Source organism: Myxine glutinosa, chromosome 1 (assembly GCF_964187855.1).
Source record: "Myxine glutinosa chromosome 1, kmMyxGlut1.1, whole genome shotgun sequence".
NCBI lineage: Eukaryota > Metazoa > Chordata > Myxini > Myxiniformes > Myxinidae > Myxine > Myxine glutinosa.
In genome coordinates this window covers 319743559-319770052 of record NC_136261.1, presented here as the reverse complement: position 1 = coordinate 319770052, position 26494 = coordinate 319743559, and the positions used below count along the sequence as shown (strand labels likewise).

Genomic DNA, 26494 nt, shown 5'->3' with positions numbered 1-26494 from the left:
GTGGGATTAATATATGATCGGCAACATGCAGCAAAGTTTAGATTAATAATTTAAATATGAAAATTAAACAAACACAAATATATACCCACACACGATAAACAAGGTCAAACAACTGCAGAAATACAAAGATAACTCTTAACATTGTATTGTACATGTACATGTATAAGCAGGGAGGTGAGAGTTCGAGTCTCGCTCTCGCCTCCCTGAAATTAAAATGAGGCTGAAATAAGCAGCACGTGTACCTGTCTAGTTCATTCCTTCTTTGTCATGGTTCTAAATGTCTGTGACTGTTAAATCACAACCAGCTCTGTGATTTTCTTCTTTATCATATGGCTCTTAGTTGTCATAACTCTTCTATTTTGTCATCTTCACATAATTTGTTCATTATCAACATGGAAAAGACCATTCCCATCTCTCATACATAGAGAACATAATGGAATACACGGTTCAATGCACTAGCGCCATACGGCGGCTCCGCACTGAATGGACTCAAAATGGTGTCAAATCGTTAGTTGTCGCTACTCTCTCTATAAAGGGACTCTAAGGTGAGGGCAGGGGGTGCAGAGGGGGTGCGGGGGGTGGGGAGAAAAAGAGAATATTGTCCTGTCAGCCCGAATGGTTAACATCCCAGGGTGACGAATGGTTGTAACGGTTTTAAATTTTGAGGTGCGTAGCCTAAACTGGCGGATGGTCAGTCACGCGCGAGTGAGGGGACCAAAGTTCTTACCTGCACAGACCGCCGCCACATGGGTTTTGTTCCTCGAACCCACAAACACAGAAACAAGACAAGGAAAATCAACAATACAACAAATGAAATGCAACAAATAATGGTTTAATGAAAATAAATGCAATACGATAAAAATAATGTTGAGGTAAAATAACTATTTGCTACATTGAAGGACCCTACACCCCTACAGGCTGTCACAAAACATACAAGGGGAATGATAAAAGAAAATAAATTGTTTTGTTTTAAGCCGGCCGGCACTTAGCTTTGCGTCCCAAATGGCTGGTAGGGCTTGCTGGTCGTTGAACCCGAGTCACCGCGCAGGAAGCGTACAAGATGGCGTGGAATCGCGCCCGTAGCCAGCCGCCGGCGTGTGGCAAGCAGACACGATAGCCTCCTTTGGTTTGCGTGTGACCTTCTCCATCTCCGAAGAGCATCACCGTCAACCAACACCCCCTCCTCCGACGTTGCAAAGGTTCACCCAGCTCCACAAGTTCTCCTCACGAACGTCGAACGCACCCGAGACCAAGCGTGACCGCCCACCATGGAGCCGGCACGAAACACGCTTCTTACTCTTCTTTTTCTAACCTCGCTCTCTGATGTGATATGCCAATTGCAAAAGCTCGGGGCATGGCCTTTTCCTTACACGGTTGATGGGGGAGGGGGGGGGGGGGGGTACAATGTTACGATCTTTCGGAGGCGGGGTTTATTTACCGATCATAATGTCCGGGTCTCTGTCGGCATTATGTCGGTTGTTGTGGTTGTAAAGGAGTGAGTTTTTATGGCCGGCTTGTTATAATTGTAAAAACACAGGGAAAGGTCACGGGGGGCAATCACATACTGGGCAGATTAACTTAGACCCTACCTATTTAACATAGCTCCACCTCCCATGTGGAGACACTTAAACAACCTTAAGCTCACAGTTTCCCTGCTTATGTACATCGAGATGGGCTTCCTGCTGCACGCCCACGGTCCATGCTAATTTAAACAATCATATATGTACTCGGGTATTTCTTCTTCTACCCCCACAAACGTAACAATATGTTATGCTTCATGACCACACACACACACACACACACACACACACACACACACACACACACACACACACACATTAACATACAGGCAGCTCTCGACCTACGAATGGGTCACATTCCTGAAATTTGTTCGTAACTCGGAAATTGCCTCCTATACATTGAGGTTCATGGAAGAGCTGAAACAGAGATTGGATACAGACAAGAAAAAACGAGAAGAACAGCAGAAAGTGGAGGAAACATCCAAGAGCAAGGAAGAGTGACAAACTAAAGTGGAGGGTGACATGGAGAAAATAGGAATGTGGACCGATAGTCAAACGTCGCTGCATGATGACGTGATGTGTAGGGGCGTCTTTTTTTACATACCTCACATACCTCACATACCTCACATCGCAATGGACCCATGGAGGATTCATTGGGTGCACGTGAAGCTCCCCTTCCCCCTGCCCCTATTATTTTACCTCCGCCATCTGCGATGGACGGACGTTGTTTTCGTCCCTGTAAGTTTGTTTGTGTGTAGGATATCTCAAAAAGTTATTGACGGATTTGGATGAAATCTGCTGAGCAGGTTGGGTATATGAAAAAGATGAATTGATTCGATTTTTGTGAAGATCCGGATCTGGATACCATCATTTTAGAAGTGATTCTTCACCATTGGGAGGTGATGATGATGGTGTGAGTCGGCGTTATCGACGAATCTCTTCTCGTCGTTGGCGTGCTCACGAAGCATTGTGTGATGTGGGACACACAGCATCGACCACAAACATCACAGGTATGGACTGGTCCTTGAGGAGACGGACGATGGCAGGTTTTCCTTTCTTGCCTCCGCAGTCTCTTGATGGCAAGTCTCCCACATTCAAAGTGGTCCAGGCCTTTGCGGTAAACATTATGCCAAGCTGACCTGTTTGTGGCCTAATGTTTCCAGGTGACAACTGGGATGGCACAAGACTTGAGTGTAGACTGAAGGACGTCCTTATAGTGCTTTCTTTGTCCACCACGTGACAGTTTACCAAATTTAAGTTGTCCAGACAAAATCACTCTTGGGTCTTCCATGCATGTGAGATGCCCTGACCAGGGAAGGTTGGCTTGCATCAGGAAATACTCAATACCTTGGCTACGACAGCACTCTAGGATTGAGGTGTTTGGCATTGTGTCACCAGGTGATGCCAAGAATCTTGCGAAGGCATCGCATATGGAATTTATCAAGACGTTTGATAATGGCGACGATTGGGTGACGGGGTGTCCAAGATTCGCATCTGTACAGGAGTGTCGATAAGACAACGGCACGATAGACAATGACCTTGGTGTACAGGAGAATGCCACGTTCATGCCAAAGGTGATGTGTCCATCTTCCAAAGGACACACATGCACTTTACTGAGCCTTGATGTTACTTTGTCGTTAATCAAGGTAGAAGAAGTACCTCCAATGTAGCAGAAGTACCTCCAATGTAGCAGAAGTACCTCCAAGGTTCCAAGGCTGTCCTCCAAGGCAGCTCCTCACCACATACAAAGCTTTCATCCGCAGCTCAATGGAATACTGCTCTCCCCTCTGGGCTGGTGCTCCTGCCTCACACCTAGCTCGGCTTCACGCTGTTGAAACCAAAGCTTTCAGAATCATTGGAATCTCCCGCGATGAAGCTAACTCCGAGGGCCTTTCACTCACTCACCGCAGGCAGGTTGGTGGTCTTTCTGTCTTCTACCGACTCCTCTCCGGCCTTGCTCCCCCAGCTCTCTCTGTGCTCTGTCCCCCAAATATTCCTGCAGGTCTCACAAGATCTGCCAGCAACCCTCTTATGGTTAAACTGCCAAATCGAGACTCTCTGCTCACGTTCACTCCTTCATTCCTCTTTTCTCCCACCTCTGGAACAAACACCCCCACTCTCTTCAATCCCACTCCTCCCTCCAGGTCTTTAAAACAGCTGTTCACCACCATCTCTTATCTTCCCCCATCCAAAACCTTGATCTTTTCTACCCCCGTTAAGTCACCCCAAAATCCACTTTTTTGAAATTCTGACTTCTTTCCTGGAAGTCCTAGCAGTGTCCATGTGTTCTATACCTCTCCTACCGTCTCCCCCTTCCCGTGCCACCTCCCCCCCAAGCCCTCTCTCCCACAGATCTCCCGATGTCCCTGCTCTCAAATGTTGTACTTGTGTGCTTCCCTCTCTCTCCCCATCTTGTCTCCCGCTCTGCGTTTTATGTGTCAGTTTGTCTTTTTGTGATTAATGTTAGCTCTTACACGAGCCTCGATCCTGTATGAAAAAAATACAAAAAAAACAAACAAAAAAAGATAGCAGAACTTATCTACACATTTGAGAGGTGTGTTATCGATGGTAATGGATGGGAGGGTATACATACATTCTGGTCTCAGGTGAAGGTTGGGTGATAGGGCCAAAAACTATATATAGCACGATGTTTCAAAAAAGTTATGGAGGGATTCAGCCGAAACTTGGTGGACAGGTTGGGTGTGTGACAAGGACAAATCAATTAGATTTTTATGACATCCGAATCTGGATCTGGATATGAGAATTTCTTTCAATTGCTCAAGTGATTCTTCACCATTGACAAATAGTGCCAAAAACGATGTATCGCTCATGATATTTCAAAAAGATGTGGACGGACCAGTTATGACAAAACAAAACTAAGACACAACTAGGATTGTTTAAGCGACAAGAACAAGTCAATTCAATTTTGGTTCAGGTCCAGATCCAGATTGGGCCCTTCGGTGGACTTTCTGGTTTAAAGTCTAAAGATCTTTACAGTCTAAAGATGGTTTGTTCAGACTCAGTTCGTGACAGGCCTGAGGCATTTCTGTCGAGCGAGCACCTCGATTTCCCTAAATTTAGCCCGACATAGATTAACCGGTTTTTCCTCCACTCATTTGCAATTGCTATTGTTTCGTGCAATTGGGTATGACCCTCTTTGAGATATTTCTATGTTAACAAATGTAAATATTCACAGCATCTATGGATCTGTTGTTTACAAATCGTCCATCACAAACAAAAGCAGAGGTTTCACTTGGTGTGTTGAATAGTGTAACAACAAACAAAAGTTGCTTCCTCAAAGAAAGACTTGCGTTGATTTATACATATTGCAGGCCAGCTACCACTTTGGACAAAACGCCAACAAGAAGGCAAAGGAGCCACATGCCCTACCCGGTGTTAGCCTAATGGTTAGGGTGGTGGGCTTGGGATCCTAAGGTCCTGAGTTCGAATCCCGTTGAATTAACTCCAGGTCGGGTTGACTCAGCCTGTCATCCTTCCGAGGTCGGCAAAATGAGTACCAACCAGATAACTGGATATACAGAGGCAGATGTGCCCACAGAAATGATGCAACCAGCAGCAGGGTGGCTGCACATGAAACCACCCAGCCACATGCTACAGATTCAAGTTCAGAGTCCCAGGTATCATCTTTTTCTTTTCCAGGCCTGGAAACTGACTTTCCCCCGACACCATCGTCGACTCCTCACCTGGTGCATCTTCCAATGATACTTCTGCCTCTGCTGGCTCTGGCCAATGACCTCGGACCTGCTCATAGAACTACAGACCCACTTCACGAAGCACACGAGACCGGTCACACAGGCACAGCACCTCATCCCATTTGTGATCTGCTCGTTTGGGTCCCAAGGACCTCACACAGGAGACGCAGAAGACATTAGTGAACTGGTGGATTTATACCAATATGACATGCCATGCCATCACCAATGTCGGATTAAATGCTCAGAATGCACCGCATCAAAGAGCGCCGAGAATCAACAACTTACAGGAGTAAGACTTGCCTGCTCATCACTATTTGCTCTGCGATTTGCACTTTCAATGTCTGCCCTCCATCCCCACTTTTAAGTAGTGATTGACGCCAATGGCACGCCCATTATTTGGCCACACCTATTATTACCTCCGCCACGAAAGGTGGATGGAGATTAGGTTTTCACCCCTGTCTGTTTGTTATTTGGCCAAAATTTTTTTTTTGGACAAGTATGTTGATCACTCTGGTTTGTGTGTGTGTTTGTCTGGCCGCTCACTTATACTTGCCGACAGGTCACAATTTTAAACTGATCTTCACGAAACTTCACCAAATGGTAGAATTCGTGGTCGGAAAAAATCCTACATATGTTTGAGGTCAAAAGGTCAACATAGGCCAAAAGGTCAACCACTGTTTTCAAATTTCTAAAATCCTCAATTTTCATCCGATTGACTTCAGATTTGAATAGCATTTACATATCAGCGAACTGAATTCAACCACCAACTGTTTTGCAGATCAACATAGGCCAAAAGGTCAACATAGGCCAAGAGGTCAACCACTTTTTTCAAATTCCTAAAATCCTCAATTTTCATCTGATTGACTTGAAATTTGAACAAGATATTCATATCAGCTTGCTGAAACCAACCACTAACTATTTTTGAGGTCAACAAAGGTCATAAGGTCAACATAGGCCAAAAGCTCAACAACCTTTTCAAATTCCTAAAATCCTCAATTTTCATCTGATTGACTTGAAATTTTAACAAGATATTCATATCAGCTTACTGAAACCAACCACTAACTATTTTTGAGGTCAACATAGGTCATAAGGTCAACATAGGCCAAATTTCTAAAATTGACAATTTTCATCCGATTAACTTAATTTGAAGAAGATTTGCAAATCAGATCACATAATTCAACCACCAATTATTTGTCAGGTCAAAAGGATGCTTTACTGAGTGCCATTCTACTTTGTTCACTTTTGCCAAGTGTCGCTCTATGAGTGATTTTTCATTTGTTCGTTTGTTTGTCTGTCCGTCTGTGAACAAGATATCTCAAAAAGTGGTGGACGGATTCAAACGAAATTTGGCGGAGAGGTCGTGTATGTGGCAAGGACGAAAGTATTAGATTTTGGTGAAGATCCGGATTCGGATCCGGCTAGGAGAATTTTACAAGTGATTCTTCACCATTGGGAGATAGGGCCACAATCGATATATAGCAGAATATCTCAAAAAGTTATGGTTGGATTTGGACGAAATTTGGTGGGAAGGTTGTGTGTGTGATAGGGACTAATCCATTCGATTTTAGTGAAGATCTGAATATGGATTCAGATACGATAATTATTTAATTTTTTTCATGATTCTTCACCATTGAGAGATTGGTCGAAAAGCGATATATAACATGGTATTAAAAATAGTTATGGACGAGTTATGACTAAACTTGGTGGACAAGTTGGTTTGGTGACAAGAACAAGTCGATTAGATTTTGGTTCAGGTCCGAATCCAGATCCGGCCTATCAGTGGATACAAAACATAAACTGTACTTTCAGCCTGGCGGAAGTTTGCGCTCTACCGAGTGCCCTTCTGGTTTGTGCAAGTGTTGCTCTATTAATAATAGTATAGGTTTATTTTGTCCTTAACCCTTGCTGTTGGTGTTCCCCCACTCTCTCTCTCTCTACTGTTACTTTTGTTCTGTTGCGTCCTTATCCGTTCAGTGTTCGACCTCTTCCATGAGCCTTGACTTTGTATACAATAAAAGTCAGGACGCTCGTTTAGAGCTATCAGGGAGACGCAAAAGCAGCTGTGAAGAGGACGCTCGTATCTTCGCTTCCTCATAATTGCTCGGTGTAAGGAGCTTTGAGTTTGATGATCCCATGGGTCGAACCATTTGCAAGGCGCACGCACATCAAGCCAAGCACATTACTGTATTGAACACCTTGGAAACTCTCATTGTATGATTAGTTATTTTTTAATTATTCCTCACTCGAACTGTTTGCTTTCAATGTCTAATATGAAATAGTTCAGGTATGTGTGACAAATTGACAACAAAACGCAAAATGCGCAGCCAGATTAACTTTGTGCAACCTTTGATTGCGTTAGATGTTCTTAGGGCAGAATGTTTATAAATTAATGAGCACGTAGCGTCGCGGGTATGCCCTCCAGGCATATTTATTATTGAAAGATTTGCCGCAGGCTGCAACAACAGGCGCACTCGGGCGCAAGGGGACAGAGAAGCAACACTAAGGCAAAGGAGTTATTATCATTATTACAAAGAAGTGTAGTAAGTAGGGGAAGGAAGTCATTCCGTCTTTCTTCCACCGCATGTTCATGCGAGCTATTTCGTCCATTCCAGACGGGTGTACAGGCGGCGAGGAGAGTCCCACGATTCTCTGTCCCCTTGTCCTACAGTCCCGCGTTCCCTCCCGCGATGTCGCGAAAAAAGGCTAAAGGTGAGGATGTCCAAAGGTTGCCTTACTGATTAACACCGCTCCTAATCGCTAGTCTCATGGACCTTATGAACGGGATTCATTAATTAGTCGTCAGATCGTGGTGGGGTGCAGTGTTTGTCGTTGATGGCGCTGATGAAGAAGAGGAGCGCGGTTGCCATCACCTTCAGCTTGTGTTCGATGACGAGACGAGTTCCGAGAACGTGGAGTGTTCAGGGTTTTGGGTCCCAAGTCCAACTTCGTACAGGGTCGTGCAGTCGGGTCGCGCAATTACCATGAGTTGTCGAGCCTGGGTTTGATTCCCGACCCGGCCGTAAACTGCCCACGTGGTGCTTCACCGAGCGGGGCGTTGCATCGCAATGTCCCTCGGACGAACGTTAAGCCGGGTGTCCATTCTGCCAGCATTGCACCCAACGTGGTGTCTTTCGTGAAGAGTAGGCGAGTTATCGCCGGCACCCTGGACGACCTGCAAATTCCTTCCCTGCCAATGCTGGGAAGGCAACGGCAAACCCCCCAGTGCAATACTCGCCATGAAACGGCTGCAGCAGCATCGACGTGTGGCCACAGAGTACCGACATTGGACGGAGGGTGGATTTGTACATTGTTGGCATTGTAATGCTGTTGTTTATTTATTTATTTATTCCACATGGCCTTGCATGGCATTCGTGTTCCCCAAGATCCTTCGGGCATGATGTTCGACATGAGGACCGGCGTCGTCTTGGCTCAGACCAGCAATCAAGAGAACATTAAGGAAAAAGTAAGCCAATTAACATCATTATTTATATATTTAAAGTGCTTTCCTGTTGCTTACAAGGTACTTGCAGGCATCCCTTACAATGAATGACTTGTCATCCTGAGTTCTTCACTAATATTTCTGAATTTGTTGTGTTGTTTTTTTTTTCACCGATCTTGAAGCCTTCTCCCCTAAACTCCGATAGCATAGGCCATAGACGAAGACTTATTGCTATTGCAGGTTTTTTTTTTTCAACAAACCCCCAATTTTTAATGGTACCACTGAGTTTTTTTTTTAGACCCCCTAGAAGTACGAAACCGTCATTTAGAATTTTCTTTTTATTATAATACAAATATTAGTTTCTTTCTGCACTCTCAACACTCCAAATTTCCAAACTATCAATTTCCGAGTTGTATCTCCTCGAGCTGGCTGGAACTTCCGCAATCAAATTTTGCATCAATAATGCAAATAAAAAGTATGGGGACTTGACCTATTTTTTTAATTTGACCTACTTTTAAATTTGCCCTAATTTTTTTATTTGCCCTAATTTTTTTAATTTGGCCTATTTTTTAAATTTGTCCTAATTTTTTACTTTGACATTTTAAAAAATTTGACCTAATTTTTAAGCTCATGACCCAATTATCGACTTCTTTTTTTTTACCATAACTCGACAGGTTTGTCCGATCGGAACAAAATTTCCCTTTCTGTATCGCCTAGGCCCTATGGCAAGGCAAATTTACACTTCATTTAGATCATACTCATCTAAGTTAAAGGTCAAGGTCAAATAGCGGTCTGAAAAAAAAAAAAGGAATGTTTTTTTTTTTGTCTGCTCAATTTTGGCCCCGCTTGGCCTTACAAGATGCTCTTGCATCATAATCGTGTACCTGGACTGAAGCCTGATATTTGATTTGTGTCGACCTATTTTTTCACATTGTGATGACCTAATTTTTCCTTTTTGATCATAACTTGAATAATGTTCCTCCGATTTTCTCGATGTTGAGTTTTATGGATGGATTGTAGATGGGGACACTTTTTCTTTATCTGCACTCTATCCCTAAATGTTGAAGGTCAAGGTCAATGGTGGTTCGAAAAAATATGGCCATCATTGGATTGTGGGCAAAGGGTAAGTCATGGGCGATGGCTTTGTGATCACAGATAGAGTATTTTTTTGTTATTTCACCATATTAATCCTGTGTACATCATTTGTCCTTTTTAAGTGTGTAATTTTCCTGTAACAGCTCTCATCTCGAATGGACGTTTGGTGATCAAGGTAATGCTTAGAAATAATGTAAATGATCCAGGTAGAACAGCTCATTTAATGTTACTGGGTGTCCATTGGTTCTTGGCAAACATATTGCATCGGTGGTTCTGCACGCTGAGGCTACACTTGCAAATGCAACAGCACGTAATGCACTCCGTTGTCAATCCAATGATGCGATTGTGGTTGTCAGGATGGCCTAGAGGTGTGCACACTCATCTGAGCATTCTGACCTGGCATTGAATCCTGACCCAGCTATAAAATGTGATCCTGGTGTCTCGCAGGCAGAAGGAGGCTTCAATGTGTGTGCCGTCCCTCGGATGGATGTTAAACTGGTGTCCTGCCTGCTCATATTAGTTGGTGGATGTTAAATATCTCACGGTTTCTTTCGTGAAGAGCAGGCAGGCTATCACAGGCACCATGGACAAATTACAAATACCTGCTTGACATATTTAGTCGCACGCCAGGCTGGGTCAGCCGGTTTGTGAAAGTCTTGGATCAAAACTTTCCCTCGCAAGCCCCAAGAGGTGAGAATATTTGTGGCCGTTAAAGACTCATCCATTCATCCACCAGTGGTAAAAAAAATTATTATTATTATTTTTTGTATACAGAATCGAGGCTCTGCGTAAGAGCTAACACATTGAAAGAGCCAACACATTGAACATGAAAACATGCACAGACACATCAAACATACAATGAAGGGAGTGGGAGACAAGAGGGCGAGAGAGAGGGAAGCACACAAGCACAACAACAGTAGAGAACAGGGACATTGGGAGATCTGTGGGAGGAAGAGGGAGGGGTACACGGTACAAAGCAAATTAACACTACTAGAAATTTCAGGAATGAAGTTGGAGATGGAAAGAGGTGGATTTGGGGTGTTTTAACAGGGGTAAAAAAGATCAAGGTTTTGGTTTGGGGAAGATAAGAGATGGTGGTGAACAGCTGTTTTAAAGACCTGGAGGGAGGAGTGGGATTGAAGAGAGTGGGGGAGTTTGTTCCAGAGGTGGGGAAAAAGAGGAATGAAAGAGTGAAGGTGAGCAGAGAGTCCTGATTTTGGCAGTTTCACCAGAAGAGAGTTGCTGGCAGATCTTGTGCGTCCTGCAGGAATATTTGGGGGGAAGAGCACAGAGGGAACACAGCAGAGCACAGGGCAGGGGGAGAAAGGCCAGAGAGGAGGCGGAAGAAGACAGAAAGACCACCAACCTGCCTGCGGTGAGAGAGAGAACGGCCCTCAGAATCAGCTTCATCGTGGGAGATCCAATGATTCTGAATGCTTTGGTTTCAACCGTGTGAAGCCGAGCTAGGTGTGAGGCAGGAGCACCAGCCCAGAGGGGAGAGCAGTATTCCATTGAGCTGCAGATGAAAGCCTTGTATGTGGTGAGGAGCTCAGAAGTGCCAGAAAGGACTTTGCACGACGGATGATGCCCAGACGGCGACTGGTTTTGGAGGCCAGCTTGGAAATGTGGTTTTCCTAGGAAAGATCATGGCAGGTAGTGAGACCCAAAAGCTTTAATGACAGAACTTCTTCAAGAGGATTGTTCAGAAAGTAGATGGAAGGGTTGTCCAGACGGTCTTTTCGGAGAGACATAGTGAGATTTTGAGACTTGTCAGGATTGAAAGACATGTTCCACTTGTTTGACCAGTCTGTGATTTTTGTCCAGGTCTGCAGAGAGTGAAGAGGCTGCTGCCTGCCGATCTGAGTGTTGAGATATGGAGCGGCAGAGAGTGGAGTCATCAGCAAGGAGATAGGATTTTCCAGAGAGTCGGAGAGATCATTAATGAAGACCAGAAAAAGCACAGGGCCAGAACACTGCCTAGAGGAATTCCAGCCTGAACAGGAAGGGGAGATGAGAGAATTCCATTCAGGGCCACACGTTGACTGCAACTAGAGAGGAAGTCTGCAAGCCCATGCGTGGAGTTTTCTTTGGATACCATCGGAGGAGAGTTTGGTGAGTAGGGCGGGGTGCCAGACCGTATTGAAGGCACGAGATATGTGAAGGGAGACAGCTCTGATTTCCTGTTTGGCATTGAGGACCTCCATCCATTGCTGAGACGGCAGAAGCAGCATGTCCAGAGTAGAATGATCTGGTCTGAATCCAAATTGATGATCCAAGATCAAGCCATTGGAGAAGAGGAAAGATTTGATGTCAGTAGCGATGATTGATTCCATGACCTTGCTGATTATTGGGAGCAGGCTGATTGGTCTGTCATTGCAAGGATCTGTTTTTGCACCTTTTTGTGTAAAGCGTTTAGGTTGGCTGATTTCCAAGCTGATGGCAGATGACCTTGAGCATAAGAGAGGGTGAAGAGAACAGAGAGGGGGTGAGATAGAGCAGCAGAGCAGGATTTTAGGACTCGTGGGCTGATGTCGTCTGGTCTAGTTACAGAATCAGAGTCGAGGTTTGACAGAAACTTGTCCACCTTGTCAGGAGAGGACACAGAGTCCAGGAGCAGCTGGGTTCGACTGGGTAAGGTGGGTACAGAGAGAGTTGGGTTTGGGACATAAGATTTTGATGCAAACACAGAGTTGAGGCATTCGGCTTTGTCACGTGCGGTGTCAGCTGTGGATCCGTTTGAGGTAAGGGAGAGGATGGAGGGGGAACAAACACCAGAAACATATTTGACCAGGATTTGGAGGAGGGAGACGGGTTTGAGAGTTCAGTCTTGAAAGTAGAGAGATAATGCTTCCTGTCTCTCCTGAGCGTAGACACACACTTGTTCTGAGCTTTGTGAAAGGAATGGAGATTGCCTTCAATTGGATTTTCCTTCCAAGCGGCGAAGGCAAGTTGTTTCAGGGCAACTGCCCCACCACAAGATTCAGTGTACCATGGATGGGAGGAAGGGTATGACAACTGAAGACAAGATGGGATAAATCTGTGCATGAGAGAGAGCCGTTTACTTTGGAATAATTCCCAGGAAGAGTCGATGCCAGAGGCAGTAGAGATTGGAGACCAGTCCAGATGATTGATGGCTGCTTGAAGACCGTGCCATTCGGCCCTAGTGAAATGCCAGACTCATCGAAGCTGAGGAGGCCCTCTGAGAATGGTCAGAGAGATGTCCACTTTAACAAGGAAATGATCAGATGAACCGATTGGAGCAGAAGAAGAACAGCAGACATTTGCAGGGAAGTTTGTCATTACCAAGTCTAGAAGAGAAGATGCTCCGTTGACTGAGATCCATGTCGGGAAATTGACAGATTGTGTTAGTCCCAATGAGTCGCAGAAGACCTTTGCTGAGGTGCCGTAGCTGGTGAGAGAGGTACCAGCCAGCTGGCACGATGACAGTTGAAGTTGCCACAAATGAGGAAGAGAGAGTTGGGATGAGTGGATAGAAGTTAGTCCATGTTGTCAGACAGCGAGAAGTAAATGGAGTCATCACTGTTTGGAGGACGGCACAGAACACATATAAACAAAAGGTGGGTGCGGAGTGGAAGCCATAGCCAGAGGTACTCCTGGGGGTGGGGTGGAGAGAGGGCAGTGCAAGGACAGTGAGGAAGAGAGGTTTTGATAAATATAGCAATCCCACCACCAGGATGAGGCTCAGGTCTATCATACCGGAAGAGGGAGTAACCAGGAAAAGATATTAAGGAATCAGAGACATCTTGAAGGAGAAAAGTTTATGTTAAGCAGATCAAGTCTGGATTGTCAGAAGCAACCTGTATGGAGAGATCAATCAGGTTTAAGCAAAGGCCCCTGATGTTTGAGGTCCATACCGTTAATGAGCAGAGAGGGGGAGCATCGGGTGCAGGACAGGGGAGGGGTAGGGTCAGATGAAGGATGAAGGATGAGAGGGGGAGGTAGGGAGAGCTGTTTATAGTGTGTCAGAGATTGCAGAAGAGTTAGGAGAAAGGGAAGGATGAGGAGGACAAATGTTTTGATGGTGATGGGTTGAGGCACAGTGAGGGGTGTTTGAGGGGGGGGGGGGGGGGCACAGCAAAGTGGAAAGTTGGAGGAGGTGGAGGTATGAGATAGAAGGGAGACAAAGTGAGGAGGAGGCAGCTTTGAGGGGGAGGGGTGAGAATTGGAGAAAGATGGTGGGGGGGGGGGCAGGAGATTTGAAGGGGAGGGGTTTGGGGGGAGTTTTGAAGGGGAGGGGTTGGGGAGGAGTTTTGAAGGGGAGGGGGGAGATTTGGAGGGGAGGGGCGAGGGGGGAGAATTGAAAGGGAGGGGGGAGTTTCGGAGGGGAGGTGTGAGGGGGGAGTTTAGAAAGTGGATGATTTATGAAAAATGAACATTTATTACAAACTGGGTTTATTGTGATTTTCAAGTCAGAGATCCGTTTTAAAACGATAGAGGAGGGGTGGAATGAAGGTGAGTTCTGAGAATGTAGGGAGGAGGAACTGTAATAGATTTAATTTTTTTTTGAAGTGGTATGAATTGAAGAGGAAATTGAAAAAAGCCTTTTAAATAGGAAGAAAAACCGTGTTGTAATAAACCACTGAATAAAACATTGCAGGGGAAAGTTTAATCATCTGTGAATAATATTTAAACAAAACCATGAAAAACAATCTGGGAAAAGTCCCTAAGTGAGGACGTGGATTTGAGAAAGAAGGAGAAAGGGTTGAGTGAGTATGGAGGAAACTAGAGTTGGAAAGGCTGGAGAAAAAGGAGATAAAGGGGGCGGGGCACAAGGCGAGACGAGGGGGTGGGGCACAAGGCGAGACGAGGGGGCGAGAGAACAAGCCTGTGTCCGCGAGGAGAGAAATAATTAATAAAGGAACTTTTTTTTTTTCATATTTAAAACGTTGGACAAAGGGTAAGATGTTTGTGGGAGGTAGGGGGAGAAAAGAAGATCAAAGAAAAAAGCAATACAGCGAAGGAAAGAACTGCAGTTTACAAAATACCAATGGGTGGAAGGAGGGAGGGGGGGAGGGAAGCCTCGAGGGACCAGGTCACGCATGCGGTGTGAACACAAAATGACTAATTATACACACAAGTTTGCACGAATTACAAAACCAAGACCTAACTAGAAACACACAGTAACACATACACAGTAAAATATCCAGTGGAAATTTGACAAAGACACGAATGGGAAAATACTTAACTTTGATGATGTGGAGAGCTCTTGGGATGCTTCCTCGCCTGAGGAACTGGAAGCGGAAGTGAGTATTGGTATTGAGGAAGTGGTATTGTGGAGAGAAGAAGCGGAAGTGGTATTGAGTTTTTTTCTTTCTGATCACTTTTTTTTTTGCTGTAGCTAGCAGGAACTGGTCTGAGCTGAACAACTTGTGAACTTTTTGGCTTTTTCATAAATTGATTGAAATTGTGCATAATGTAAATGCCACAGGATAAAGAAGTTGCAATGAACGACAAATTATGCCTTTGCTTTTATGGACTGTGTGAGCAGGTGACTGCTGTGCGGACAATTGTTCCCATGAGAAGTAAGAATGAGGTGTTGCTTGTCCTTCAGCACTTTGATTATAGTGTGGATCGAACCGTGCAAGCTTTTCTTGAAGGTATGGCACCCAGCAACCTGAAATACCAACGTTCAACACGTAATACTTATGGTTAACAATGTTACTCATCCTTCCTGCTTTCTTTTTGAAAAAGTCAAACTATCTGTATCAAATACTGTATATGGTGAAAAAAGACTATTGGTTAGCTAAGTTGGTACTTGAGCTCTTTTATTTCCAAACACTTGCTTTGATGTTAAGTTTTAGTGAACAGCCTTATTACCGAGTGAAGTACATGCCACATGACCTCAAGTTGATGTAAGATGTCACACCGTGGAGGTAGTCTGTGACGTTCAGCTTTTTGGTCAGACAGCTCAGGATACGGAACTGCTTATTGGAATGGTAATCCCTAGTTATTACCCCACGCACGCAAAGCGAAAAGCGGGGTTGAGCAATAGGTTCACTTCTGTCTGTCTGTCTGTCTGATTGCAAACATCAGTTTATGATCGAGGCACAACTTCATTTCAATAGAACGTTATTTTTAACACAAATTAGGACATCAATTGGAAAACGAACCTGTAGCTTAGCAGTACTTTGGCTCTGAAATTGTCCCTATCACATATGCGCAGATAGGAGTGAGATATATATATATTTTTACTCTGTCTGTCAGTCAAACAAAATTGATAATAATTCCAAGTAGGAAACTTACTGTTTTCAAAGGATACAAGCAACAGGGACGAAGAACTAATGTAATGATGGAAAAGATACTGCGTCAACGGCGGTAAAGTTCCGGAATTAATTTTTTTATGCGCCCTTTAAAATCCTTATTTTATTACCTCCGCCAATGAAGGTGGACAGAGCTTATGTTTTCACCCCATGTCTGCCTATTTTTCTATCAATTTGTGAACAGGATATTTCAAAAGGTTGTAGACAGATTTGGATGAAATTTGGTGGGCAGGTTGGGTGTGTGACAAGGACGAATTTATTAGATTATGATGAAGATCCGAATCTGGATGCAGATATGAGAATTTGTTTTTTTTTTCATTTTCTAAGTGATTCTTCACCATTGAGTGGGACCAAAAATGATATATAGCAAGAAATCTCAAAAGGTTGTGGCTGGGTTATGCCAAAACTAGGTGGATGAGTTAGTTAAATGACAAGAACATGCTGATTAGATTTTTGTTAAGGTCCAGATTCAGATCCGGCCTATCAGTGGGATATAAAACATAAACTGTTCAGCCTGGCATAGGGATGCTCTCGACCGTATAGAAAACAAATCACCTTCTTACCATTTCCAAAAACCTCCAGTTTTGCAGTACTTGGACATTAAATAAGATGGTGTTTAAGACTGCAGGAGTGGCGGTAAACTTCCAGAATTTTTTTCTGACTGTTAAAATCATAATTTTACTTCAATTTAATTAATGTACTTGAACATTGTGCAGGGTAAGGTGTTCTATGAACTCTCTAGTTAATTTAAAAATTGTACTTGAATTGAAAAGTTGCCTTATGCTGTGTGTACATTGTGCAGGAGAGGAGAGGATTCACAAAGTTGCAGCACTTTGAGTATGCAAGATATAAATTGCAGCAAAAGATAAAGTTGCAGCACTTTAAATATTTCCCTATTGATTCTTGTCTTTTTGCAATTGTTGTTTTAATGTATTGTTATGCATTATGTTTTCCACTCTGTCAAAGCGCCTTTGGGCTTCTGGAAAAGCGCTATACAAAATAAATGAATTATTATTATTATTATTATTATAAATGGCCCCTAAAAATGCAGAAATTTACATGATTACACAGCAGAAGGCACACAGGTCTAAATAATTATTTTGATCAAATAAAAGACCATATACTGCATTGGAATAATCAAGAGGAATATTGATAGGATTTAGGTTTCAGCTGCTACTCCTCTTCCCTCAAACCCACGCAGGTACAACCAAATGACCTCACAAAAGCAATTTGCAAGACGTCACCTTCCGTAAACAGATAGATAAAGAAGGAGAGAATTTAAGAGATACATTTACATACAATGTACAACACAACGAGACAGTTCATAGAACACCTTACCCTACACGATCTTGAGAAAAAGGACATGGGAAGGGTCTTTTAAACTCCTGCTTTGGGTTTCCCAGCGTGATCTATCACGGTTCGCACAGTTCTTGAAACTCCATGAACTTCTTGGATAAATGAAAAAGCATTTTCCAGTGCTAGAAAGTCCTGGAAAACTTGTCCAAGTCCTTGAAACTCCTGGAAAATTACATAAATAGAAACAATCTTCCAGGCCCCAGTCGGAATAAGAGAACACAAGAGACCGTTCCCAATTTTAACTTCCTGTAGGGATTTACCATTAAAGCCAGCCCAAATGGTTTCTCAGTCCAGACCCAGACCCAAAGAGCTAATCCTAATCCCCCGTCAATGGATTGATTGCATGGTGCTAATTTAGCTGCTAAATTATTCCAGAGTTAATCCCCTCTAATGTTCTTCTGTTCTATCTGCTCCTAATTATGTGTTAATGACCTCTGGCATTTATCTATTCAGACCAAGAATATTTGAACCATGGCACTTTACAGTTTCAACTTCACACATATAATTGTAAATCAGCAGGCCTACTGTGGTGCAGGTGATAACTGAGATAGGCAGTGCGTACAGTACATAGGGAGTACATCCATGTCTGCTATTACAAACACCACTGGGGGCGTAGAAACACAATTAAATAAATGAACTAAGTAATTGGCATATGTGGGGAAAATTGCAGGCCGTGAGCAGGCCGTTGGTGCTCCTATGGTTGGCAGCGAGTGCCCCGGAAGCAGACGGAAAGAGAGGGGAAATTCTATATGTGGGAAAATTGCATGCTTGGTCAGTGTCACCCAGATAGCTCAGGTGGCAGAGCAATGGTACGGTTTTCCAGAGGACCTGGGTTCAATACCTGGTCTGGGCATGTAATTTTCCCACATATATCAATGAATCATATATAATTAAATTCCTGTTTCACTCATCCGGCACTTTCATGCCGTAACACATACAGCACATACGGTAAGGGAAATGAAGTCTCAAAACAAAAAGACTGTTTGTAAAGCTTTTTTTCTTGAGAGGAAAATAAATGTAGAAGGAAGAATATGATTGCTCCGAGAGGAATGAATGAATTTTGCTGTTGGTTCAAATTCCGGTTGTTGCAATGTCGGAGTTAAGTCCGTTATCACCACATTGGTTTCATTCGCTTGATCTGTCATTTTGAAACTGACATTCTGCTCATTTCCCTTTTATCGTATAGATGAAGTGGGGCATATCTTCAAGGAATGGAATGTTTCTGGTAAAAAAAAGGTAACTGCATAACAAATTCCTTCTTCTTTTTTTTTTTTGCATGTCTTCTTTTTTTTAAAAGGAATCAAATTTTAGTAAAATTATATCTTCGATTATCACAGACCAATTGCAGAAACACGATGAGTTTGACTTTATTTTCATAATCCCGGAGGAGTGAAGTATGTGCTCTTCACTTGCTTCTTTCTTTGTGTTGGAAGTGATGGGCCAAGTGCGCTGTTCCTCCAAAAGTGAAGTCCTGTTGATCAAATTGTGTACTCGTGCTGTAAACGGTCCAAGCTATCATTATTAAACATTACTGTGTCAGTTGTTCTACCTTTGAAGTCCTGTATGTTTTCATGTATATTTCCTGTCCTGTTACTTATTCGTATGTGGCATGTGGCTAATCGATACTGCCTGTCAGTTTTCTTTCGCTATTCTACACCCACTCCTTCCCTCTAATATAATGTCTCATTTCCTCTAAATAAGTTTGAGAAAAACTTATTTCTTCATACTGTGCTTTCTCAGCGTTCCTGACTCCATCGCCTTGCCTTATCTTCCTGCCTTCCCCTCCCCCCAACCTGACCTTTCACCTCTCCCCCTCACACTGCCACCCTCCCTCTTGCCCTACCACCCGTCTTGATGACCCAACTATGCACTATTTAATCATTTATCTGTTGTCCACCAACATCTCCTGCGATGAAGCTGATTATGAGGGCCTTTCACTCCCGGTCTTTCTATCTTCTACAACTTTGATGGGCCAATGCTAGTGTTCGTTGTTGTGATGCGGTTTATGTCAGGAGCTCTCTTACCCATAGTCCATGCCCTGCCTTTCCCTCCCACTTCGGTGGTGTAATGATTAGTGTCTACTCTGAGTCAGGGAGGTCGTCGGTTCAAACTCATCCCTGGATGTGTCATACCAAAGACTTTAAAAACGGCATTTGCTGATTCCTTGCTTGATGCTCAGCATTTTAAAACAGGAGAGATCACAAACAAACTCCATCAAATTCTCTTTAATTGTGCCGGTTTAGAATTGTGACCTGTAGGCCGGTAACAAACAAACAGACAAATAAGAAGACGTCATGTAGAGCATAAAAAACCCACCAGGTTTTTTTTTTTATGCTCTACATACAAATGCTCTACATTTGCTCTATATGCATACATATGCTCTATATATAGAGCATACAAATGCTCTATATGTTTTATGCTCTACAAAATGAAGTCATGTAGAGCATGATACTTGCAAAATCCACCCCCTTCCCACTCACCCCCCCCCCCCCCTCCCAAAGGATGCAATTGATCCATAAAATCGTCCATTTCATCCAGATTCAAATTGACGATCTCGATCAAAGCTCGGCTTAATAGGATGAAAAGTGATGATTTTTCAAATGAAAATTGATGATTTTAAAGTTTCACCTTGAGTTGACCTTTTGACCTCAAAAATAGGTGGTTTCCATATTTAGTGACTCAATATACAAATGCTATTCAATTTTCAAGTCAATTGGATTTTAAATGGCGATTGGAGAAATTTGACCTCCAGATGACCTTTGACCTTTGACCTCAAACAATAGGCTTCTCAATTGTGATGACCTCTACGACTTGGTGAAGTTTCGTGACAATCGGTTTAGAATTGTGACCTGTAGGCCGGTGACAAACAAACAAACAGACAAACAGACACACAGCATAACAAACTCAACCGACCAATATACTTGAAAAATCTTCGATTTTGCAAGCAACAAACAAACAGACAAACAGATGAAAAATCGGTCAGAGACCGAGGACTTGCCGGAATATACTTTTTTTTTTGATTTGCCAACCACTCCCCACCATCACGGTCGTCTCTCCAATGCACAATCCCACGAGATATGCGGAAAGGACAACCCAAAACCAATTATCTTTATAAGATTTACTTTTGTTAAGGCTTTTGTATTAAAACAAATAAGGAGGCCGAACCACGTGACCGATGACGTCATCATTATTTGTTTTCTCAACTAATTTATTCCTAGATTATACTCAAGAAATTTCATCTTGATTGGATGAAGTTTTGTACTTGTCGAATTATGATGTCATAATGGAGGCACCTATGACATCATCATTAACATACTTTATTCCTCATGGAGAGTTCTTTACAATGAGCCATGTCTTTTTTTTGTTTGTTTGTTTGTTTTTTTTTGTTTTTTTTGTATACTGAATCGAGGCTCGTGAAAGAGCTGACATTTATTTCACAAACAAATCAACCAGACAAACAAAATATATAAAAAGAGGGAGCGGAAAACAAGAGAAGGGGAAGCACACAAACACTTGAGGGCACACAACATTTAAGAGCAGGGAGATGTGTGGGAGGGAGAGGGCTTGGGGGAGGGGGGTGGCAGAAGTATCAAACACAAGGACACCAAGGACTTACAGGACAGAAGTTGGTATTTCAAAAAAGTGGAATTGGGGTGAAATTAGCGGGGATAGAAAAGATCAATGTTTTGGATGGGGGAAGATAAGAGATGGTGGTGAACAGCTGTTTTAAAGACCTGGCGGGTGGAGTGGGATTGAAGAGAGTGAGGGAGTTTGTTCCAGAGGCGGGAAAAAAGAGGAATGAAGGAGTGAAGGTGAGCAGAGAGTCTTGATTTTGGCAGTTTAACCATAAGAGGGTTGCAGGCAGATCTTGTGCGACCTGTAGGAATATTTGGGGGACAGAGCCCGGAGAGAGCGGGGGGGGGGCGGGGGGGGCAAGGCCAGAGAGGAGTCGGTAGAAGACGGAAAGACCACCAACCTGCCTGCGGTGAGTGAGTGAGAGGCCCTTGGAGTTAGCTTCATCGCGGAGATTCCAATGATTCTGAATGCTTTGGTTTCAACAGCGTGAAGACGAGCTAGGTGTGAGGCAGGTGCACCAGCCCAGAGGGGAGAGCAGTATTCCATTGAGCTGCGGATGAAAGCCTTGTATGTGGTGAGGAGCTCAGGTGTGCCAAGGAAAGGACTTCGCACGACGGAGGATGCCCAGTCGGCGACTGGCTTTGGAGGCCAGATTTGAAATGTGGTTTTCCCAGGAAAGATCATAGCAGATAGAGACCCAAAAGCTTGAGTGACAGAACTTCTTGGAGAGGATTATTCAGAAAGTGGATGGGAGGGTTGTCCAGTCGGTCTTTTCGGAGAGACATCGTAAGAGTGTGAGATTTGTCAGGATTGAAAGACATGTTCCACTTGTATGCCCAGTCTGTGATTTTGTCCAGGTCTGCAGAGAGTGAGGAGGCTGCAGACTGCCGATTGCCGATCTGAGGGATGAAGAATGGAGCGACAGAGAGTAGAGTCATCAGCAAAGAGATAGAGAGGATTTTCAAGAGAGTCAGAGAGATCATTGATGAAGACCAGAAAAAGCACAGGGCCCAGAACACTGCCTTGGGGAACTCCAGCCTGAACAGGAAGAGGAGATGAGAGAAACCCATTCAGGGCCACACGTTGACTACGACTAGAGAGGAAGTCCACCAGCCATGCGTGGAGATTTCCATGGATACCAAAAGAGGAGAGTTTGGTGAGCAGAGCGGGGTGCCAGACCATATCGAAGGCACGTGATATGTCAAAGGAGACAGCTCTAATTTCCTGTTTGGCATTGAGGACCTCCATCCATTGTTGAGAAAGCAGAAGCAGCATGTCCAGAGTAGAGTGACCAGGTCTGAAACCAAATTGATTAAACAGAGATCAAGCCATTGGAGAAGAGGAAAGATTTCATATCTGAAGCAATGATGGATTCCATGACTTTGCTGATAATTGGGAGAAGGCTGATTGGTCTGTAGTTGCTGGGATCTGTTTTTGCACCTTTTTTGTGCAAAGCGGTGATGTTGGCAGATTTCCAAGCAGATGGCAGATGACCTTGAGCAAAAGAGAGGGTGAAGAGAACAGAGAGAGGGAGTGAAAGAGTGGAAGAACAGGATTTTAGGACCCGTGGGCTGATGCCGTCAGGTCCAGTTGCAGAATCAGAGTCGAGGGTTGACAGAAACTTTTCCACCTTGTCAGGAGGAAAGGACACAGAGTCCAGGAGCAGCTGGGTACGACTGGGTACGGTGGGTACAGAGAGGGATGGGTTTGGGACACAAGATTTAGAGGCAAACACAGAGTTGAGGCATTCAGCTTTTTCACGTGCGGAATCAGCTGTGTGGCCATTTGAGGTGAGGGAGGGGATGGAGGGGGAACAAACACCAGAAACAGATTTGACCAGACGCCACCAGGATTTGGAAGAGGGAGACAGATAAGAGAGTTCTGTCCTGAGAACGGAGAGATATTGTTTCCTGGCTCTCCTGAGGGTGGACACACACTTGTTTTGGGCTTTGTGAAAGGAAATGAGATTTCCCTCTGTTGGATTTGCTTTCCAGGAGACGAAAGCAAGTTGTTTCTGGCCAATAGCCTCACCACAAGATTCCGTGTACCATGGACGGGAGGAAGGGTATGACAACTGAAGACGAGATGGGATAAATCTGTGCATGTGAGAGAGCAATTTACTTTGGAAGAATTCCCAGGATGAGTTGATGTCAGAGGCGGTAGAGATGGGAGACCAGTCCAGATGATTGATGGCTGCTTGAAGACCGTGCCAGTTGGCCTGAGTGAAATGCCAGACTCGTCGATGCTGAGGAGGCTCTCTGAGAATGGTCAGAGAGATGTCCACTTTAAGAAGCACATGATCAGATGAGCCGATTGGAGCAGAAGACGAGCAGCAGACATTTTCAGGGAAGTTTGTCATAACCAAGTCCAGAAGAGAAGATGCTCCGTTGACTGAGATCCGGGTCAGGAAATTGACAGATTGTGTCAGTCCCAGTGAGTCACAGAAATCCTTTGCTGAAGAGCCATGGCTGGTGAGAGAGGAACCCACACCCAGCCAACTGGCATGGTGACAATTGAAATCACCACATATGAGGAAGAGAGAGAGTTGGGATGGGTAGATAGAAGTTGGTCCATATTATCAGACAGCGAGATGTAGATGGAGTCATCACTGTTTGGTGGACGGTACAACACACATATGAACAAAAGGTGGGAGCGAAGGGGAAGCCGTAGCCAAAGGTATTCCTGGGGGTGAGGTGGAGAGAGGGCAGTGCAGGGCGAGTGAGGAAGAGAGTTTTTTATAAAGATAGCAACTCCCCCTCCAGGACGAGGCTCAGGTCTATCATACCGGAGGAGGGAGTAACCTGGGAGAGATACCAAGGAATCAGAGACATCATGAAGGCGGAAAGTTTCTGTTAAGCAGATCACGTCTGGTTTATCAGAAGCAACCTGTATGGAGAGATCAGTCAAGTTTGAGCGAAGGCCCCGGATGTTTGAGGTCCATACTGTTAAAGAAGAGGAAGGGGGAGCATCGGATACAGAACAGGGGGGGGGGGGGGGGGGAGCGGTAGGGTAAGATGTGGAAGAGGAGGAAGAGGTAGGGAGAGCTGTTGAAGGTGTGTCAGAGATTTCAGAATAGCTTGGAGAAAGGGAAGAATGGGGCGGACAAAAGGTTTGATGGTGATTGGGTGAGGCGCAGTGAGGTGTTATTTGAGGAGGGGAAGAGTGAGGCAGAAGGTTGAGGGAGTTTTTTTTTTTTTTTTTTTTTTTTTTTGTATACAAGATCGAGGCTCGTGAAAGAGCGAACATTAATCACACAGAAAGACAAACAGACACACAAAACAAATAACATCGGGAGCGGTAGACAAGATGGGGAGAGAGGGGGAAGGACACAAACACAACATTTGAGAGCAGGGACCGAGAGACATGGAGACATCGAGAGAACTGTGGGAGGGAGAGGGCTTTGGGGGGGAGGCATGGGAAGGGGGGCGGGGGGGTGGGAGAGGTATAAAACATATGGACACTGCCAAGACTTCCAGGAAAGAAGTTGGAATTTCAAACAAGGTGTATCTGGGGTGAATTAGTGGGGGTAGAAAAGATCAAGGTTTTGGATGGGGGAAGATAAGAGATGGTGGTGAACAGCTGTTTTGAAGACCTGGAGGGAGGAGTGTGATTGAAGTGAGTGTGGGAGTTTGTTCCAGAGGCGGGAGAAAAGAGGAATGAAAGAGTGAAAGTGAGCAGAGAGCCGAGATTTCTGCAGTTTAACCATCAGAGGGTGGCTGGCAGATCTTGTGCGACCTGTAGGAATATTTGGGGGACAGAGCACAGAGAGAGCTGGGGGAGCAAGGCCGGAGAGGAGTCGGTCGAAGACAGAAAGACCACCTACCTGCCTGCGGTGAGTGAGTGAAAGGCCCTCAGAGATAGCTTCATCGCGGGAGATTCCAATGATTCTGAAAGCTTTGGATTCAACAGCGTGAAGCCGAGCCAGGTGTGAGGCAGGAGCACCAGCCCATAGGGGAGAACAGTATTCCATTGAGCTGCGGATGAAAGCCTTGTATGTGGTGAGGAGCTCAGGTGTGCCTAGGAAGGACTTCGCACGACGGAGGATGCCCAGTCGGCGACTGGCTTTGGAGGCCAGCTTGGAAATGTGATTTTCCCAAGAAAGATCATGGCAGATGGTGGATGAAGGATGAGAGGGGGAGGTAGGGAGAGCAGTTGTTAGTGTGTCAGCGATTGCAGAAGAGTTCCAAGAAAGGGAAGGATGAGGAGGATGAAAGGTTTGAAGGTGAAGGGATGAGGCACAGTGAGGGGTTGTTTGAGGGGGGGCAGAGGAAAGAAGAAGGTTGGGGGGGGGGTGGAGGTATGAGATAGAAGGGAGACGAAGTGGGGAGGAGGCAGCTTTGAGGAGGAGGGGGGAGGAGGGAGAATTGGAGAGGAATGGTATGGGGGGAGATTTGAATGGGAGGGGTTGGGGAGGAGTGAGGGGGGAGTTTAGGAGGGGAAGGGCAAGGGGGGAGTTCAGGAGTGGAAGGGCAAGGGGGGAGTTCAGGAGTGGAGGGGCAGGGGGGGAGTTTAAGAGTGGCGGGGCAAGGGGGGAGTTTAGGAGTGTAGGTGCAAGGGGAGGGATTTGGATGGGAGGGGCAAGAGGGGAGTTTAGAAAGTGGATGATTAATGAAAGACGAACATTGAAAACAAATTGGGTTTGTTGTGATTTTCAAGTTAGCAATCCGGTTCAGAATGACGGAGGAGGGATGGAATGAATGTGAATTTAGACCATGTAGTGAGGGAGACGTATAAGATATTGAATTTCTTTTTTTTGAGGTGGAATGAGTTGGAGAGGAAATTGAGAAAAGCCTTTTAAATAGGAAGAAAAACAGCGTGTTGTAAAATACCACTGAGTAAAACACTGAAGGGGAAAGGTTATACATATTTAAATAATATTTAAACAGAACCGTGAACAATCTTATGTGCACAAAAATACCAACGGGGGGAGAGCCGAGAGGGACCACCACGAGTCACGTGAAGGGCAAACGGTGGATCTTGATGAAGGTGAAAGTTGGAAGGGGGAAGAAGCGGGGAGGATGCTTTGAGGAGGAGTGGTGAGAGGGGAGGAGTGAGGGAGGGTCTCGGAGGGGAGGGGTGTGGGGGGAGTTTAGGAGGGAAGGGGCAAGGGGGGAGATCTGAAAGGGATGGGTGATGGCGGAAGATTTGGAGGGGAGGGGCAAGGGGGAAGATTTGAAAGGGATGGGTGATGGGGAAGATTTGGAGGGGAGGAGCAAGGGGGAATATTTGAAAGAGATGGGTGATGGGGAAGATTTGGAGGGGAGGGGTGATGGGCAAGTTTTGAAGGTGAGGGGTGATGGGGAAGTTTTTGAGGGAAGGGGTGATGGGGAAGTTTTTGAGGGAAGGGTTGATGGGGAAGTTTTGGAGGGAAGGGGTGATGGGGAAGATTTGGTGGGGAGGGGTGAGATTGGATTTTAGAAAGTGTACGATTAATGGGAAACGAACATTTATTGCAAAATGAGTTTCTTGAGACCTTCGAATCAAAAATACGTTTGAGGACGCTGAAGGATGGGT

The 26494-nt window shown here is 44.7% G+C and overlaps 1 protein-coding gene across 4 annotated transcripts in view; it reads left to right on the top strand.

Moving 5' to 3' along the window:
* Nucleotides 1-26494, top strand: part of SPATS2 (spermatogenesis associated serine rich 2) — an 86461-nt gene that overhangs the window by 17435 nt on the left and 42532 nt on the right. For 3 of the 4 annotated variants that reach the window (XM_078769433.1, XM_078769452.1, XM_078769440.1), the window contains exons 3-5: nt 8617-8696; nt 15277-15385; nt 18591-18640. In XM_078769433.1, the coding sequence (XP_078625559.1) occupies nt 8617-8696; nt 15277-15385; nt 18591-18640 (239 nt within the window). Of the gene's footprint in view, nt 1-7657; nt 7943-8616; nt 8697-15276; nt 15386-18590; nt 18641-26494 lie in introns of those variants that run through there. The other variant, XM_078769447.1, reaches the window with a different exon arrangement.